Here is an 18,751-nt window from a genome sequence, read left to right on the forward strand (position 1 = left end):
ACTTGGGCATCTTGTGCATGAAAATGTTTAGGTACTGAGAATCTTCAGAATTCTCCGGAATCCCAGAAAGCTATGGATACTCAGTTATTGAGTATACTCAAGATTGAGATTGACAGAATTTTGGTATTATAATAATAAAAGGTGTGAGGGTAGAAGAGGATGATGTAGAAAGACATCGATGTTCTTGTTCTTGTTGACTGATAAAGTTCTCGGGGGCCATTTGGTCTACTCCTGTTCCTATCTTTTATGCTCAGTGTGAACTGGAAGGACAATTAGCTGTTATACTCTGTGAAATAATGGACCACTAACAATGGGAACAGAAACCGCTGTACCAGTCTCACCCAAAGTTAATTCAGATTCTAAATCCGGCTCCTTCGTCCCTCTAGCAGACTTCTAAACTATGGGATGTTGTGGCAAATGAATGGAGTAAGACATTCTCATAGGATTCTGCATCGGGAATGTAACCTATATTTAGGTTATTTGATTGAAGAGAAAAGTGTGTGAAGGCGGTGTGGTATTAATGGAAGATCGTGAAATCAGGTGCTCCAGAGGAAAACGATCTTTTTAACTACTGGAATATGTTGGGCTAGTTACAGATGACTAGACAGTGCATCTCAGACAAACCATCGGATCAATGTTTTGGATAACACAGTGTGGAGCTGGATGAACACAGCAGGCCAGGCAACATCAGAGGAACAGGAAAGTTGATGTTTCGGGTCGGGACCCTTCAGAAATTTAACAAAAATTGTTCACTGAGGAAATTCTCAGCAGACTGACTTGTACAAGGGTTTTCTGGGTGGTTACAAATAAATATAATTCAGCTGGTCTTGTTTATCTGGAAAGAAAATCCTATTGTAAGCAATCTTGAGCTAAGGCCTGCTTGCCAGTATCAAAGATGGCAATTCCCGCATTGTTTCACGGATTTCAACCCGGATATTATTGCTGGGATTGGAGCGCAACTTCCGGTGACGGCGATTGTAGGGCGACTAGGTTCAGATTTTGCGCCGGCGATTTAAAGCCGGAAAAGGGCGCAGTAGTCTCGACATACGTTTGTCTAGTGACCTTCACTGTAAGATAGCTGAAAGATTTTTAAAAAAAAAAACAAATAATTATTTCAAAGTCTAGTCACTGTTATGCAGTGATTGTTGGACACCCAGTTGCACACAGGAAGATCCCAGAAAGATCAGTAAGCTGATTAGATAATTTTATGGTGGTTACGATCCTGTGGAGAACTGTGTTTTTGAAATAGTGCCGTGAGATCTTTTATTGAAGGAGAATGTGGAACTTAGTTTAATATAGTTTTGAAGATAGGCCCTTTAGTGTAGCAGTCCCTTGGCACTGCAATGCTTCCTTTGCACTGCCCGTTGGACTTGCATATATAGTACAATTTGCAGCATAGAAACAGATCATGCGACCCAGCTCGTCTACGCAGCTGTTTGTGGTCCCCCCCAAACCCTTTACCACCTCCCTTCATCTAACCAGTATATCCTTCTGATCCTTACCCTCTTTATCAAGCTTCCCCTTAAGTCGATCTTTTTATTCACCTCAACTACTTTGTGGCAGTGAATTTCAAGTTAGATTTATTAATGATGGTCTTTTATTTATGGTGGTTAAATCCTGCAGAAGTGTAGATGTAAGTATCTGCTCTCTCAAACCCTTTCACAAACCTTCAAAGCAGAGAAATACAAATCGATGATATTTCCATAAAGAGGAAAGATGGGCAATCCAAAGCCAGGCGTTCTTTGACAGGAAATACACGTTAAAATAAAACTGAAAAAGGAGGCAAATGTCAAATATAAAAACACAAAATCAGGCAATGGGAAACTTGGAAAAAAGAAATAATAACAAAGAGCATGGGAAAAGGTTAGCAGGCAATGTGAAATGTGACATTTGTGGTGAGAAAGCTACTAGAAACTATTATCAAGCATAAAATTAATTCTGATTTGAAGCTTGGTCAAATTTGTCGGTGAGCGTAGTGATGGCAGGTATCAGTGGGACATCAACTGATCCAACAGGAAGAAACGTGATAAATGCACATTAATGTAAACGAGCATGAAGAGATGCATTTTGGGAAGAATAACAAGTGTCTATAATCTAAAAATCTATCTTTCAAGGGAGAAAAAATGCAAGAACAGAGGGACCCCTGTGTGTGGATCTTTATAGATTACAGGTCAAACTAATAAAATGTGGAAATTGGGTTAATTTCCTTTTAATAGGGATAGTGTGTGCAGAAGCTCGAAACTAGTAAAACTAAACTTTTACTAATCACTGCTTAGGCCTTAACTGCAGTATTTTCTATAGTTCTGGATCCCACACCAGGAAGTTTATTAGTGACTTAGAGTACAGAGAAGGCTTGCCAAATGATGCCAGGAATGAAAGCTTGCAGTTGCATGGAGAAATTGAGAAACTGTTTTCTTCAATATTGTGGAGTGTGATATGGTTTGGGAAGAGTTGATGGCAGAAGGAGTTCATGTGAGATTGAGGCTCGGGAGGTGTGGAGATGGTATGAATCACTACTTTTCATGAGAAGGAGAAGCCTCACACTTTGAATCATGTTTAATTTTTCTGCTGATAATGTAATTCTGTTTTAGATCCTGATTGTGTTGTCAGTGTTTACTGTCTCCAACATTTTCTGCTGTGACTTTGTTCTGGGATATTCCTGTTAACATTCTGTAATCCAATCTGTGATAATGAGATGATAGCAGTTGCTTGCTGTCAGTGTGCAGGGGATCAGTGCTGTGATCTGGATTGGAGACCTACACCAGGAACATCATGGCATCTGACCTCCAGTTGGTTGTGCACTTTGCCATTTGTTCTAGAATCCTGTCCATCCTTTTCCAGGTCAGTCTCTCTTTTAATCCTCATTCAGTTCTAATGAACATTATAGCTGATTTAAGAAACACTTCAAGGAGAAGTGGTAGTACTCATGTAACATGGGCTATGTTAATTTCCTGCTAAAATGTTGGAATTTTCTCAGACATTTCCCTTGGATGCAGGCCAGTATTGACAGTATTTTGATTAAGCACACTGGCTATATGTTACTTAGGTTCCCGCACCAAGTCCAGAACTAGAGATTAGTACTGGACCTGCAAAACTAATTACAATGTTAGGATATATGTATTTGAATGTGTTATAGCCTCCCATTTCTATCTTTCAATGTTTGAATTCACCCAAGTCAATCTTCTACCCCTCATAGTCCTCACCAAAGTTACAAATTACATTATATTCATTTGATTGTACTAAGCTATCTTTGTACTTCTGTTTTTAGCCTTTGGCACAGTTGACTATATTATCCTTCTGTATGTCCTATACTGTCTGTCTGTTGTTTATCAAATTTATTCTTTCATGAGATGTGTCATTAGCAAGGCCTGCATTTGTTGGTTATCCCTAATTTTTCTTGAATCCAGTGGCTTACTGGGCCTTTTCAAAGTACAGTTAAGAGCATGCACATAGTTGTGGGTCTGGAGTCACCTGTAGACCAGACTGAGTAGTGATGACAGATCTCCTTCCCTAAAGAAAATTAGTCGACCTGATGGATTTTATGACAATCAATGATAGTTTTGTGAGACTGTACCAGGTGCAAAGGTTGGAATTTGAATCTGTGTCCTCATGGCATTAGACTGGCTTGCAGGATCACTTCTTCAGTGACATTACCACTATGCTACCATCTCCATCTTACCTTGTATTCTGTTCCTATATATCTAGTCATAGCCAGAGAATAACCTGAAATGGGCTTCTCATTTGCTCACCATCATATCATTGCTCATAGACCTACGTTGGCTCATGGTCCAGAAACGAATCAGTTTTAAAATTCATACTCATGTTTTCAAATCCCTTCACCTCTCCTCATCCCTACAATTCTCTTCAACCCAAAACATATAACTTTGCACTCTTCTAATTTTGACCTCTTGAGAATATGATTTGTAACAATTCACTTTTTGGGTCTGGGCAGCTGAAGACACGGTCACTATGTTTTGAAAATTCCTTATTAAACGTCTTCACCACTTTCAGGACAGTTTGGCTAGCAGCCTATTTTTTTTTTTTTTAAATGTTTTGTGTGACTTGATCCCTCAGGCTTTTACTCTACCTAAAAAGAAAATCTGATTTACTCAAATTATAATCAAGTAAATTTTTTCGATGTTGTTAATTGGTTAAAATGTATTGCTTCTTCAGGGATGCATGTCTTTGATTCTTTAAGTTATTAAACTCATTTTAATATTCTTGCTGTCTTTCAGTCATTTCTGATTTTGACAGTTTTATGGGTGGGTTTGGATTTATGCTGTATTTACCTATTGGAGAGAATACTTACCCTGCTTCATTGCTCCTTTACCAGATGGTGTTTAATTATGTGATACCTGACCACAGAGCAGATGCCTTTCAAGCCCCCCAACTACGCAATTTAAGCATCAGTGACGAGGTGCTGGAGATCCTGTTAAGTGGCTTTTCTCGCTGGGATGCACAGCACTTTCTGTTTATAGCAGAATTTGGATACATTTATGAGCATAACTTTGCTTTTCTGCCATTGTTTCCGGTGTGCCTTCGGGTAGTGGCAGACTTGGTGCTCAGCCCCCTACAACGCTTTCTCAATCTCCACAGTCGACTGCTGCTTGCAGCAGTGTTGCTGAATGCTGTGATCTTTGTTCTGTCAGCTGTTGTTTTGTACCATCTGGGTGTTGTTGTGCTCCGGGATCGCAGGCTGGCCTTTCTCTCCAGCCTTCTCTTCTGCCTGACCCCAGCCAACGTCTTCATGTCTGCAGCTTATTCTGAAAGTATGTTTGTGTTGCTAGCCTTTGGTGGAATGCTGAATCTGGAGAAAGGTTGGCTTGTGACCAGTTGCATTCTGTTTTCTCTGTCTGCAGCAGTACGCTCCAATGGCATTGTAAATGCAGGATTTCTGCTTTACTCCCAGCTGAGGGTTTGCTCTTTGTATGTGAGACACAAGACAAAGGTTATGGAAAAGGACTCGTACAGATCATGGTTGAATCTGATCCTTCGATCTGTGCTCTTAGTGGCTGCAGGAACGGCGATGATTGTGCTGCCCTTTGTACTTTTTCAGTATTATGGATACCTGACATTCTGTAAGTCAACTGTGAATCCAGCACTGGACATTCCTCAGCGTCTGCTGCAGCTAGCTGGCAACAAAGGTTATCGTGTCCCTGATAAGGAAACTGATCCACCTGTCTGGTGCCATCGCCAATACCCCATCATATACTCTTACATTCAGGACACATACTGGAATGTGGGCTTCCTAAGATATTATCAACTCCGCCAATTGCCCAACTTCCTGCTGGCTTTTCCTGTTGTGGCTTTGGGAATGTGGGCAGCCTGGCAATATGTGATCATTGATCCCTGGTATTGTGTACAGTTGGGTCTGACCCGCAGAAAGCTGTTGGAAAAGATTGAACAGGATAGCAAACTATACTCCAGCTTCCATACAGACCGAGTGTTTGTCTACGTCGTTCATGCAACTCTACTGCTGGTATTTGGCATTTGTTTCATGCACATTCAGGTGAGAACTGTATAAAAGAATGATAAACATTGGGTGCTTGAAGAGGACATGCAGAATGATTCCTCAGTCGCACCCTTTAACAATCCATATCCTTTATTGCCCCCAAATCTAATCCCACTTTTCAATGAATTCCTATACTCTAAGAGCCCACCTAGTCTAATCTCATTGTCTCCTGCTTGGTCAAAACTTCTGAATTTTCAAAGTAGTAACTCCCCTTTAAATTAATTCGTGGACTCTATTTCCGCAACTGGTTTGAGACATTGAATTTCATGTCCTGCTAGTGACATTGTTTAATTTGGACACCATGATTTTGAGCACCTGTCATTAGAAGCAGAGAAGTCTGTACTAAACTGAGACCCTTAACGAAATCATTTTTTTTCACTCATTCACAGGATGAGAGTACCGACATTTATTTCCCATCCTAATTGCCCAGAGTGCAATGAGTAATCAACCACATTGCTGTGGGTCTGGAGTTACATGTTGGCCACAACGTGGTTTGGTCTTTTCCTGACAATTGACTTTAGATTTTTTTATTCCAGATTTTCCTATTTAATTGAATTCAAATTCTATCTGCTATGGCAGTACTCGAACCCAAGAACATTTGCTGGGTCTCTGGATTAATAGTCTAATGATAATACCACTAGGCCATCCTCTCCTAGGCTGGGAGTGACTGAAATGAGTGCAGCTTCAAGTGTGAGATGATTGGTTAGCAATCTGAAACATTAACTCCTTTTTTTTTTTCTCTCCACTGCCTGACCTTGGTATTTCTTGCAGTTTCTAAGTTTAGTTCAGATTCCCAGGATCCACAGTATGTATGTATGTGTGAATGTGCTTTCTGTTTCAAAAGATATGAAATAACTAATAAATCTCTTGCTTTCTGTGCAGGTTCTAACTAGATTCCTAGCCTCCTCCTCACCCATCTTGTACTGGTTCTCTGCTCATCTGCTCCAGAAAGTGGAGCCTGGACATTTGGCTCAGGATTCTGCTACCTCCATTTACTGCAACAAGTTTGGGATCTTTCCCAGAAACCAGCTCACTACTTTGCTGCAGGACTGGAGTGGCTACAGTCTAACTGCCCGCTGCATCCTTGGATATTTTTTGCTGTACTGGTTACTTGGACTTGTCCTACATTGTAACTTTCTCCCATGGACTTGATCACTGGGGAAGCTGCCTCAGCGCTGCCTGGTTCTTCCCACCTGTTGGTCTGCTGTATTTCTAGAATAGATCCTCCTCATTCTCTTCAATGTAATCCACGCTTTCCTGGCATGGGGTGTGCTGTTGTGAGGATTGAGATCTGGGCCAATAAAAGAATATTAGAAATTGTATCAGGAGTAGGTTATATGGCCCCTTGAGCTTGCTTCACCGTACTTTGTGATAATCCATCACCCTAGCTCCACTCTCATATAAAATTCTTGTATCTTTAGATTCACTTGCAATCCTCCTCCAGTAAGGGGACCAAATGTGTATGCAGTATTCTAGCTGCGGTCTCACTAATACCTTTCAGAGTTGCAGCAACACTTCCCTCCCTTCATACTCTAGTCCTTTAGCAATAAATGCCAAAATTCAATTTGCCTGCCTTTTGTACCTGAACACTGGTTTTGTGATTCATGCACAAGGACACCCAGGTCTCTCTGCACTGAAGCACTATGAAGTTTATCTCTATTTAGATAATTTGCCTTTCTACTTTTCCTAACAACATGGATTACCTCACACTTATCCATGTTAAACTTCATTAGCCAAATTTTGACCCATTCATTTAACTTATCTATATTCATTTGTAAATTTCTTATTTCTTCGTTGCATTTCTTATTTTCTTATTTTCCCACCTATTTCAGTGTCTTCTGAAAATTTACTGTAATACCTATAATATCCCTGCATCCAAGTCACTAATATAAATTGCAAATTTGCAGTATGCTGTGGCACCCACTAGTTACATCTTGCTAATCAGAAAAAGATCCATTTATCCAGACTCTGCTTTCTCTTAGTTAGCCAGTCCTCTATCCAAGCGAATAAATTACCCCCAACCCATTGTGACCTTATATTGTGTGGCATGTTATCGAATGCCTTCCAGAAGCCCAAATATACTATATCTACAGGATCCCCATTATGTGGCTGGCACGGGAAGGTGAGTCATGGACTGGGGGAAGGCAAGACCTCGAGTTTAAGCCCAGTGTGCTCTGGAGGCTAGGTGCTGGCACGGATGGGAGTGAAACGACTATAAATAGAGTATTTTTTTTCTTTTTATTCTTGTGCTGGACTGTGATTTATTATTCTTGCAATTTTGTGTCAAATATTTAAGTATCTGTACCTGGGTATCTTGTACCTAAGATGGCACCATAAGTAGCAACATTGCAAAGTTTTCAGTTAGTCCATCCATCCCATCTTTGTAAAACTTCAAGTTTGTCAAATGTGGTTTTCCCTTCAAAAAAACCATGCTGACTATTGATGGGATTGTGTTTTGACTTTCCAGACGTCCTGTTATTACTTCCTTAATGGATTCCAACAATTTCCTAGCAACCGGTGTTAAACTAACTGGTTTGTTGTTGCCTACTTTCTGCCTCCCTCCTTTTTTGAATTAGGACATTGTATTGGCACTTTTCCAATCTATTGGAACCCTTCCTGCATCCAGGGAATTTTTAGAATATTATAATGAGTGGATCAACTATCTCTGCTACAAGTTCCTTTAAGACCGAAGGATGTAGGCTATCAGGTCCTAGGGACTTGTCTGCCTTCAGTCCCAGTAGTTTACTCTGTACTTTTACACTTATGGTGAATGTTTTAAATTCCTCCCTTTCTATAACCTCTACATTATTGAATGCCATTGGCCAGCCTGCCACTGGATTTTGCAATATGGTATGCCTTAATTTTTGTCTTTGTTATCTTTAACTTCTTTGCTTAGCCATGGATGTGTTTTTGCCCCATTACAATTTTTCTTCCTTACTCCTCATTTTAGTTGGGAAGTGTTGACTATCTCCTCAACCATCCGCCACTGTTCGTCATACCTTTTTAGTCTTTCTGCCCAGTCCAAATCTTTCCTCATGCCTATGTAATTGCCTTTGTTTAAATCCACAATGCCAATGTGGGACTCTAAATCTCACTTTTAAACTGAATTTGAAGTTCTAGCATGCTGTATTCACTTTTTCTTAGAGGATCATTTACTATGAGATCATTATTTAATCCTGTCATTACACAATACTGAATCCCAAATAGCCTGCTCCTTAGTTGCTTGTCCAACATGTTGCTCCCAGAAACAACCTCTAATACATCCAATAAACTCTCCCTCAAGGCTACCCTTGCCAACTTGATTAATACTGTCTATATGCATTAAAATCACCCAAATACACTCTCTGAAGCAGTTTCTCCTATCTCAATCTTAAATTATTGACCCTTTACTTAATTCCACCCCCCACCAAAAAAAGTCCTGAACTTTTCAGCCAGGAGAAACAACCTCTTAACATCTGCTCTTACAAACCCCTCAGAATCTTGTGTTTTAGCGAGATTACCTTTTTATTCTTCTAAATTCCAAAAGTATAGTCCCATTCTACACAACCTGCCAGCGTAGGGCAATTCTTTCATCCCTGGAATCAATGTATTCAATATTTGCTGGCCTCTGAGACAGGTATATCCTTTCTTGGATAAGGAGCCAAAACTTCAGCTGTGATCTCATCAAGCTTCTGTACAGTTGTAGGAAGATTGCTTACTCTTTTACTCCAATCCTACTCTTCTACACCCTCACTCTTTTGCACCCCCTTTTAATAATGGCTGATGTGCCAATTGTCTTCCTAATTTCTTGTTGTACCTGCACATGAACTTTGTGTGCTTGTATGTGCCTACGCAAAAATCTCTAAAACCAACATTTATAAAATATTCTGATTTTCTATTTGTACCAGAGTGAATAACTTCACACTGATCTGCATCATAATTCAGCAGCCACCTTTGTTATTGATTCATTTAAACAGCTTGTATTCCCTTGCAACCTTTTGTATTTGCCACTTTCTGGTCCAGCTTTGTATCTTCTGCAGACTTGGATACATTATTTCTTAGTTGCTCCATTTAAATCAGTGATACAGATTGCAAATATTTGAGCTTCCAGACTGCCATTATGAAAATGCCCTGTTTGTTCCTATTTCTGCTTTTTATTTGTTAACAAATTCTTTATCCATGAAAATATCTGGCCTCAACCCAATGAGCTCTTGTGTGGTAACCTTTTATGTGAAATCTTGTCAAATGCCTTTTGAAAATCTAAATTTTAATTGTTGGTTCCCTTTCATCTACATTTTTAAGTATATCCTTAAAAACTCAAACATTTGTCAACAACTATTTTGCTTTCATAAGGCCAATTTCACTCTGTTTAATCATTTCTTTGCATAATGATCACTCTCTCTCACTGGATTCTTTACTATGAGATTAGTAATTAAATCTTATTACACAATGCAAAATCTAAAAATAGCCTTATTTCTGATTGGTTTCATGGTAAATTGGTCGAGGAAACTGTCTCAAAACCATTACCTGAACTTATTTCCACACTACTTTGCTAGCTTGATTTTGGCCAGTCTATCTGAAGATTAAAACCCAGTATGATTTGCCCTTTTCACAATCTCTGTTTAATTAGTAATCTGTGTAATAGTTTAGTACTTTTAGGAAGTCTGTGAAGTAAGTACGGCAGTATTTTCTGCTCTTCATTATTCCTTATTTCCACCAATACTGATTCTAGTTCCTTATCTTCTGTCTTGATCCTTTTTCAATAAAGCTCATCATTTTTTGTTACAGCTACCACTCTCCTTTTCCATTCTCCGTTTTGTTGAAATCAGCTTGGAATATTTTGGTTCTCGCACTAGATCTTTTTAGTTGTTTGATTTGCCACAGCACTTAGCTGTAATGAAGGGGTTAAGATAACAGTAACTTCAGGAGTGCTGGGTTGATGTCAGGATCAAGCTTGCTAGATCAACTCTGGTTGTAGAACAATACAGGATAACAGGTTGAGAAATATATTACAGAATTTGGGTCAAAACATGCAAGGCCGATTTAATGTGTCCCTGCTGTTGGATGGATCCAGTTCTGATCCATGGGACTAACTCGGTATCAGCCACATCTAGATGGAAGTATCCCAGAGAAACTGATGGACTGATTTGTTGGCTGGTGATATGCCCTGCTATCATGGGAGCAGTGATGTTACATACTACCATGTATCCAACCCACACTGCAGTGATGTTCCTGTGACTGTCACAGTCCAGCTCCAGTGCCAGCTTTCTCTCCCTTGTCTTCTTGCCAGATGTAGGATTTGTTACATCCTATTCATTGTGATAAAAGTAAAGTCCAGAGACTGGGTGTTCGACAGCGGTAATTCCAAAGCCTTTCCGCTGCCTAAAAGGTGCAAGTCAGGAGTACGATAGAATACTTTGCACTTGGATGTGCACAGATCTAACAACTGAAGGAGCTTGCCACCATGCAGGACAAAGCATTCCACTTGATCAGCATCCCCTGCTCCCCCTACCATTAGCACTACCTTGCTTAATGTGTACCATCTTGAAAGATGTGCAGGCTAGGTGGATTGGCCATGCTAAATTGCCCACAGTGTTCAGGGACGTGTAGATTAGGTGGGTTATAGGGGGATGGGTTTGGGTGGGTGCTCTTAGGGTTGGTGTGGACTTGTTGGGCTGAAGGGCCTGTTTCCACACTGTAGGGATTCTGTGATCTATGATCTAATATGTACAGTAGCAACTTGCCAAGGCTATTTTGTCAGTACTTCTCATTACAGCAGCAGCTTGCTTTTATATAATGTTTTAATATAACATGTTTTAAAATTTATTATAGGAATACTATGGAACAAAATTTGGCTCTTGACTTGGCATTATTAGGTCAGATGACTAACACATGGTCAAATAAGTGGGTTTTAAGAAGCATCAAAGTGTGTAGGAATTAGGGAGGGAATTTTAGAGCTTAGAGCCAAGGAGCTGAAGGCATGGCTGCTAATGTTAAAATTGGGAATGCTTAAGAGACCAAAATGGCAGGGTGAAGACTTGGAGGATCTATGAGGATGGATGACATTATAAAAATGACGAGGTTCAAAGCCATGTTTAGATTTGAAATGTAGATGAGAACTTTAAAGTTAAGGTGTTACTTGACTGGGAGCCAGTGTAAATGAGCGAAGCTGGGAGAGATGGGTGAGTGGGATGCAATGAATTAGGACATGAGCAGCAGAGTTTTGAATGACCTCATGTTTGTGGAGGGTACAACTGAAAAACCAACTAGTAATGCACTAGAATAATCAAGTCTAGGCACAACAGTGGGGGTTTGGGTATGATGGGATGGGTGGTAAGAAGTTCAGCTTGACGTGATTTATAACACCAAAGTTGTGAACTATCTGGGTTAGCTTATGTGGTTGCCTGGGAGAGGGATGATGTCAGTGGTAAGGGAATGGCATTTGTGGTGGTGCTGAAGACAATAGCTTTTGTATTTCCAATATTTCAAGTAAATTTCTGCTCATCTAAGTCTTGTTTTATCCATTTTTGGGATGAGAGTTTTGCTGACGAGGCCAGTATTTGTTGTCTGTCCTTAATTATTCTTGTGACATTGAACAAGTCTGGCAATCTTGAGATGATTGGGTCAAGAGAGGTGTCAGCAGGGTTCTGTGTTATACAGAGTTAGACATTCTGTTTTTGGGTGATGGTGTTGAGGTATTGTGTATACCTGACAGTTGGGAGGGGGCTAAGGATAGATCTTTGGAAGGGACACCATAAGTAATGATACAGACATGGGAAGAGAAGCCACTGCACGCGATTCTCTGGCTATGACAATAGAAATGAAACCAAGTGAATACAGCCCTATCAACTGGTTGTGGATAGGCACTCTAGCAGAATCTGGTGGTCATCTATATCAAAGGCTGCAGACAGGTTGAAGTGGAATAATTTGCCTTTGTCAAATATCACTAGTGTATCACTTGTGACTTTAATGAGGCATCTCAACTCAAAGATGGGGGCAAAATTGGATGGATGTAAACAATTAAGAAAGATGGGCTTGAATTTGTGAGGTGACATAATGGTCGAAGAAAGGCAATTGGAGATGGGACAGTAATTTATAAGAATGCTGGGATCAACAGTTTTTTGAGGTGGAGGGTGATACTGGATTTGAAGGAGAAAGGGACAGAGAATTGTTAAGATATAATAGTAATAAACACTTAAAGGGGTAAAGGCACCAAGCACATGGGAATATGCACAATCGTGGTTTGAGCATATGTTGCCTGTTTGTGTTGTTGCAAGGTAACAGTTTCGACCTAACAGTATTTATGAAGGCATTTTCACCATGTGTTCTGGAGCATTTTAGGGCAGTTCACCACTATTTTCTTGAGGATAATAACAGATGAACAATAAATGTTGGCCTTGGCAACATTATGTAAATTAATGCATTTCCTCAAACCCCTCCAAAATCTTAGTTTAGGGTGGTGGCAGATGCCTTAGTTTTTTCTATTTGTGTTAGAGACTCACTTCTTCCCCATTGAGTCCATTTCATTTGCCCAGAAATTATGCAGCATCGTGTCTGTTATTTATGATGTCACAGACATGATTCCTGTTCTTGTGTTCAGAGTATTGAAATCAAATATTCTGTGCTCATTGTAACACATTTAAAATGTTATTCCCATTGGATATTCTTACTTCCAAAATGTGTTCCTTCATATTTCTCAATGTTCAGTTGTATTTGTCACCCACTTGACCATTCTCCGTCTCTCCTTTCACAACTGAAACATGGTCCGTGGACCGACGGGTCTGTTTCCGTGCTGCATGACTCTGACTGTATGACTCTGTCACAGTTTGGCTGATCTCTCAACATAGGGTCACCAAGAAATCTCAACATTGTTCCTCAATTCTTAAATCCAATTTGATTTGTGTATCACAGCCTGAGCCTCTGCAGGACCATTCCTCATTCCTGTGCTTTTCTTAAAAACTTACTTGAACAAATTACAATTGAGAGGGACAAGTTTTTAGTGGCTTTAATAGATGTAAAATTGAATAAGACGCCAGGCACAGCTGCAACGTATTCATGGCTGCTGTGAAAGATTGCAGGGCCTTTGTGAATCTTTAAATTGTCTCTGGAGAGATGCCGTGGGACAGAAGGACAGCTAATGTGGTTCCATTATTCAAAATGGGTGGTAGGGATAAACCAGGAAACTATGGGTTGGTGAGTCAAATATCAGTGGTAAGGAAACTTTGGTGGGGGGGGGAGGGAGGTTTGGTAAATGAACCCAGGGGTGGGGGGGGATCTCTGACAGGCAGAATTAATCTCATGGGCAAGAGTTAACCAAGAATAGTCAACGTGGCTGTGTCAGGGCAAGATGATGCTCGACAGGTTTAATTGGATTATTTGAGATAACTAGATATGTGAATGTGGGTAGTGCAGTGGAATGTGGTGTCCATGGACTTTGGAAAGATTTTGACAAGGTCTCACATGGGAGACTGGTCAAGAAGGTAAGAGCTTATGGAATCCAGGGCAATTCAGAAAATTGGATCGAAAATTGCCTTGGTGGCAAAGGAAGAGGGTCATAGTTGAAAATTGTTTTTGTGACTGGAAGCTTATGTCCAGTGACGTAACTTGTTTCTATGTTGGGTCCCTTCTTGTTTGTAGTGTATATTAATGATCTATAATACCTTTTGTGATTTGCATGGGAATGGGCCATAGTGGGGTAGGTATCGAAGTGATGGGGGAGTGGACTAGCTTGTGGACAGAAATACTTCTATGGAATGCCAGCAAGGGAGGAGATGATGTTTTTGTTTGTGGCATCCTACTGGAAGTGGGGATAATAGTGGAGGATAATTCTTTTGAATGTGGAGACTAGTGGGGTGAAAAGTGAGAACATGGGCAACCCTGTTATTCTGGGAGGGAAGGAAAGGGCTGAGGGCAGAAGTGCAGGAAATGATCGTGGCTGAGAGCCCTGTAAACCAGAGGGGCAAATTCTTGGTTGAGGAAAAAGGTGAACATGTCAGGCATCCTGGTGGAAGTATCATTAGAACAGATGAGATGGAGAAACTAGAAGAATGGAATGAAGTTCATGTAGGAAGTGGGTGGTGAAGAAGTGTAGATAAGTGTGGGAGTTTATGGTTTTGTAGTGGACATTGGACAGCCTACGCCTAGAAATAGAAACAGTGAAGTCCAGGAACGAAGGAAGCGAAGAGTCAGGGATGAATCAGGTGAAGGTGAGAGAAGGTTGGAAACTGGAAGCAAAGCTAATTAACTTATACAATTCTGTCTGACATCAGGAAGCAACACCAATGATGTCATTGTTGCGCTAGAGAAAGGAGAGAACTGTTTCATGCACCTCTCGGAAACCCATGTGAGTATACATAGCTGCTCTGACATGGCAGAAGTGAGACAAGTTAAAGGAGAAATTGTTCAGTGAGAACGAGCTCAGCCAGGTGACGGAGTGTTGTAGTGAATGGGGTCTGTTAAGTTTCCTTTCAAGGAAGCAACAGAAGCCTTCAGACCATCCTGATGGGGGATGGATGTGCAGTGATTTCACATCCACAGTGAAGAAGAGGCAGCTGGGAAAACTGGCAATTGTGGAATTGATGTGAAGTGTCAGAAGAACCATGAAAGTACGTAAGAAGAGACTGAAAAATGTCAAGGCAGAAAGAGACAAAAATAGAAATTGTTGGAAAAGCTAAGCAGATCTGGCAGCATCTGTGGAGAGAAATCAGAAATAACCTAAACTGAGTTCTGAGGAAGGGTTACTCGACCTGAAAGGTTAATTCTGATTTCTCCTCGCAGATGCTGCCAGATCTGCTCAGCTTTTCCAGCAATTTCTACTTTTGTCTCTGATTTACAGCATCTGCAATTCTTTCAGTTTCTATCAAAGTAGAAAGAAATGAATTCAGTGGGGCAGGAACTGGCTGAAACAATAGGACTGCTAGAATAGTTCTGTTTCTAGTTTTGGGATGAAGATATGTGTAGGGTGGAGGCTATGAGATTAGAAATTGTGAAGACAAAATCTCCTGAGGTGGTGATATCAGTGATAGACCGATGAATAACAGCTTGATTTTCAGCAACGGCGCTGTGACCCATGGGGAGATGGGAGGGAGTGATGAGGGTTGGAGCTCGGCCTCTGCAAGATAGAGATTGGCATGCCAGATAACAGATTAGGAGTTAATGAATATTGGGTGGACATAAAAGGCAAAGGAGTACATGTTGAATAGTGCAAGGATGACCTCTTTCCACTCTCTGTAAAATCTCTGTGACTGTAACAATGGGTAATGGGCAAAGTGGATTTAGTGTGTGTTATGGCAGACATGGTGAAATCCATCCAGGAGTTCATCTAACAAGGTGTAGAGCTGGATGAAGCAGGCCAAGCAGCATCAGAGGAGCAGGAAGGCTGACGTTTTGGGCCTACACCCTTCTTCTGAAGATCTGCTTAGCTTTTCCAACAATTTCTATTTTTGTCTCTTTCTACCTTGACATTTTTCAGTCTCTTCTTACGTACCTTCATGGTTCTTCTGACACTTCACATCAATTCCACAATTGCCAGTTTTCCCAGCTGCCTCTTCTGAAGAAGGGTCTAGGCCCGAAACATCAGCTTTCCTGCTCCTCTGCTGCTTGGCCTGCTGTGTTCATCCAGCTCTACACCTTGTTATCTCAGATTCTTCAGCATCTGCAGTTCCTACTATCTCAGGAGCTCATGTAGTTGAAGCTCTCGACACTCCTGAGAATTTTAATACAGCCTTGGGAGAAACTACACAGTGTAACAGGCTGAAAATATATATATATATATATATATATAGTTTCAAATCCCTGGAATTGTTATTGTGAATCTTTACTGGATGATGTTGTGAATCTTATATTCCCATCACTAAGACTTGAGGCTGCACATTTGCCCCCGCCAGGGCTGATGTAGCTCTCCTGATCGCCAGGTGGTGGTGGTGGTGTCGGAGGCTGTCTCCTTGTTTCCGACCCGCCAAATGGCGGTGTTATTGAAGATTGATGGATTTCCCCCTTTCTCCGAGTGGCGAGGCAGCGGCGTTGTTGGAGGCCAGTTTTATATTTCTGAAGTAAAAACACAATGCAAGAAAAGATTAGTAGATCGGGTAGTGTCTATGGAGGGGAACTGAATTAAGCGTTCAGCTCAAAGCAGCCGCAAGGGGGCAGCGTTGCTGGGTTTCCAAGCCACCAAATGAGAATATTGAATGGATGTTGGTGGAAACCAATTCTCCTCCGAACCGTCAAGTGGCGGTGTTCCTGGAGCTTGGGCTGTTTCTTCCTAGTCGCCAGTTGTGTGGTGTTGCCTCCGAGCCGTTAGGTGGCGGTAGTGTTGAATACTGGGAGTCTACCTCGGCACTGCTAGGTGGCGGTCTTTGTGGAGGTGGGATATTTTGGTTACTCTTTCCTGTATTTGGTTTCGGCTCCTCGGTTGCTGGGGTCCGAATGTTGAGCGCGGCTGTTTCCAGCAGCCGGGGAGCGGGCCTGGGCCTAGGGACCGCGTGAGTAACGCCGAGAGCTGCAACCCAGGGCCGTGAGGGGCAAATCACTGTGGCTCCGATGATGAAAGAGTGCGAGTACCGGCAGATCGCGCTGGCGCCCGGGAACGGCTCCACACCTGGCCCCCAGGCCCCGGCCACAGGGAAGCAGCGGCGCCGGCGCAAGTGGGAGTCGTTTGCGGGAAAGAACCGGTTCTTCTGCGATGGGCGGCTGATGAGCGGACGGCAGAGCGGCGCCTTTTACCTGACTCTGGGCTTGATCTTTAGTACCAGCGGCCTCTTCTTCGGCTTCGAGTAAGTGTTTCTCTTGTTTAAGTTCCGTCGGTCTGAGGGAAAAGTGTGTGTTCCACAGTCGGTGTGTGTTGTGCTTGCGGGTGTTCGGACGGCAGCCCAGAGTCAAGTGTATATTGGAGAAAGTAGCTCACAGTCAGTGTGTTGGACTGGGTGTATTTTGAAGACAATAGCCAATAATATTTGTATGGTCTGCGGCGAGATGGATCTTGTGTTGGTGGTTCCGAGTTATAGGATTGACGATTTGAGACAGTCTTGAGTGTCTGATCCCCGCAGTGACTAGTAATAAGAGTTATGCCTTTTTCGTTCTCCAGTTCTATGGATTGAAGTGACTGTACTGATGATCACCCTGTATTCTTATGAAAGCAAAATACTGCAGACTGCCGGAAATTTGAAATTAAAGAAACTGTTGGAAATAGTCAGCAAGTCATGCATGTTCTGTGGAAAGAAAAATTGTTATGCCTCACTGGGCTAGTGTGCTGGAAATCAAGCCTTGCCATTCCCAGAGTCATCACCAACGTTCTTAAAATTTTTTAAAAAGTGTACTAGGTTCCCCAGTTTGCCTGTCTTTTACACTCCGTTTGATGGAAAGCAAAGACCAGGTTTCTCTAGTTAACAAGAATTACTGTTTATTGCAAATAACTAGATTCTAGCTGCATGTACATTGTAATGAACTGTTAATACATATTAGATAAAACTCTAACCTTTAAATCTCCTCTTACATATAGAGGCAAGACAAATAAAATAGGTGTTGAGGGTGGAGGGAAAGGCTGGGAAAATTCAGTAGTCCCTGTCAAGACTTGCTACTCCTCCATCTTTCTCCTCCAGGGACATGCACTTGCTTGGAGGCAGCACTCGACAACTGGTTCACACTTGTAAAGCTTTTGATATATTGGTTAAGAGCCATAGTTTACAGCAACTGATGAAGAAAATATGCTGACTTTCTTGATTTGATTGTTACATGTATTGAGATACTGTGAAAAGTATTGTTTTGCTTGATAACCTGTCAAATCATACCTTACATAAGCATATCAGGTTAATAGAACACAATGCAAAATAGTGTTACAGTGACGGAGAATGTACAGAGAAAGATCAACTCTTGTATTTCTTAGAATCTGTACAGTGTGGAAGCAGACACTTTGCTCCAACAAGTGCACACCGACCCTCAGACCATCCCACCCAGACTCCTCCCCCTAATCTAGGCATCCCTGAGCACTATGGGCAATTTAGCATGGCCAATCCACCCAGCCTGCTCATCTTTGGACTGTGGGAGGAAACTGGAGCACCTGGAGGAAACCCACACATGAGAAGTCTGTTCTGATGACAGTGGGGAGGAAGAAGCTGTTCTTAAAGCTGTGATGCAACTGGGTAGGATGCTTTCTGTGACACAACTGTAAAAATTGGAAAGAGTCATTGCGGGCATACCGAATTTCCTTGACCTTCTGAGGAAGTAGAGGCATTTGTGTGCTTTCTTGACTGTAGCGCAACATGG

General features: G+C 41.5%; 2 protein-coding genes across 8 annotated transcripts in view; both read left to right on the forward strand.

Moving 5' to 3' along the window:
- The first annotated feature begins 1,013 nt into the window (after positions 1-1,013).
- On the forward strand, positions 1,014-7,753 carry pigv (phosphatidylinositol glycan anchor biosynthesis, class V). Of its 3 annotated transcripts, none has more exons than XM_048613002.1 (4): positions 1,014-1,186; positions 2,592-2,841; positions 4,334-5,509; positions 6,395-7,753. In XM_048613002.1, the coding sequence occupies exons 2-4, from the start codon at positions 2,773-2,775 to the stop codon at positions 6,662-6,664; spliced, it is 1,515 nt and encodes a 504-aa protein (XP_048468959.1). In that variant the 5' UTR covers positions 1,014-1,186; positions 2,592-2,772; the 3' UTR covers positions 6,665-7,753. The 3 variants fall into 3 exon arrangements, with proteins under 3 accessions (XP_048468959.1, XP_048468960.1, XP_048468961.1); XM_048613003.1 differs by having other exon boundaries at positions 2,720-2,841; XM_048613004.1 differs by lacking the exon at positions 1,014-1,186 and having other exon boundaries at positions 1,193-2,841; positions 4,334-4,769; positions 4,863-5,509.
- An 8,617-nt stretch (positions 7,754-16,370) lies between these two features.
- The window catches only part of zdhhc18a (zinc finger DHHC-type palmitoyltransferase 18a), a 101,992-nt gene continuing 99,611 nt past the window's right edge, over positions 16,371-18,751 (forward strand). For 3 of the 5 annotated variants that reach the window (XM_020536338.2, XM_020536343.2, XM_048613005.1), the window contains exon 1: positions 16,371-17,262. In XM_020536338.2, coding sequence (XP_020391927.1) covers positions 17,030-17,262 — 233 coding nt within the window. In that variant the 5' untranslated portion in view covers positions 16,371-17,029. The remainder of the gene's footprint in view (positions 17,263-18,751) is intronic. The other 2 variants (XM_048613006.1, XR_007264935.1) reach the window with 2 other exon arrangements.

This window comes from Rhincodon typus, chromosome 27 (assembly GCF_021869965.1).
Source record: "Rhincodon typus isolate 14 chromosome 27, sRhiTyp1.1, whole genome shotgun sequence".
NCBI classification, from domain to species: domain Eukaryota; kingdom Metazoa; phylum Chordata; class Chondrichthyes; order Orectolobiformes; family Rhincodontidae; genus Rhincodon; species Rhincodon typus.

What these genes read in the sequence shown, in the direction of transcription:
- pigv (XM_048613002.1), top strand. Translation starts at nt 2,773, where the DNA reads ATGGCATCTGACCTCCAGTTGGTTGTGCACTTTGCCATTTGTTCTAGA. An exon ending in TCCTGTCCATCCTTTTCCAG is followed by an intron (nt 2,842 to 4,333) that starts GTCAGTCTCTCT and finishes CTCCTTTACCAG; the next exon opens with ATGGTGTTTAATTATGTGAT. An exon ending in TTTGTTTCATGCACATTCAG is followed by an intron (nt 5,510 to 6,394) that starts GTGAGAACTGTA and finishes CTTTCTGTGCAG; the next exon opens with GTTCTAACTAGATTCCTAGC.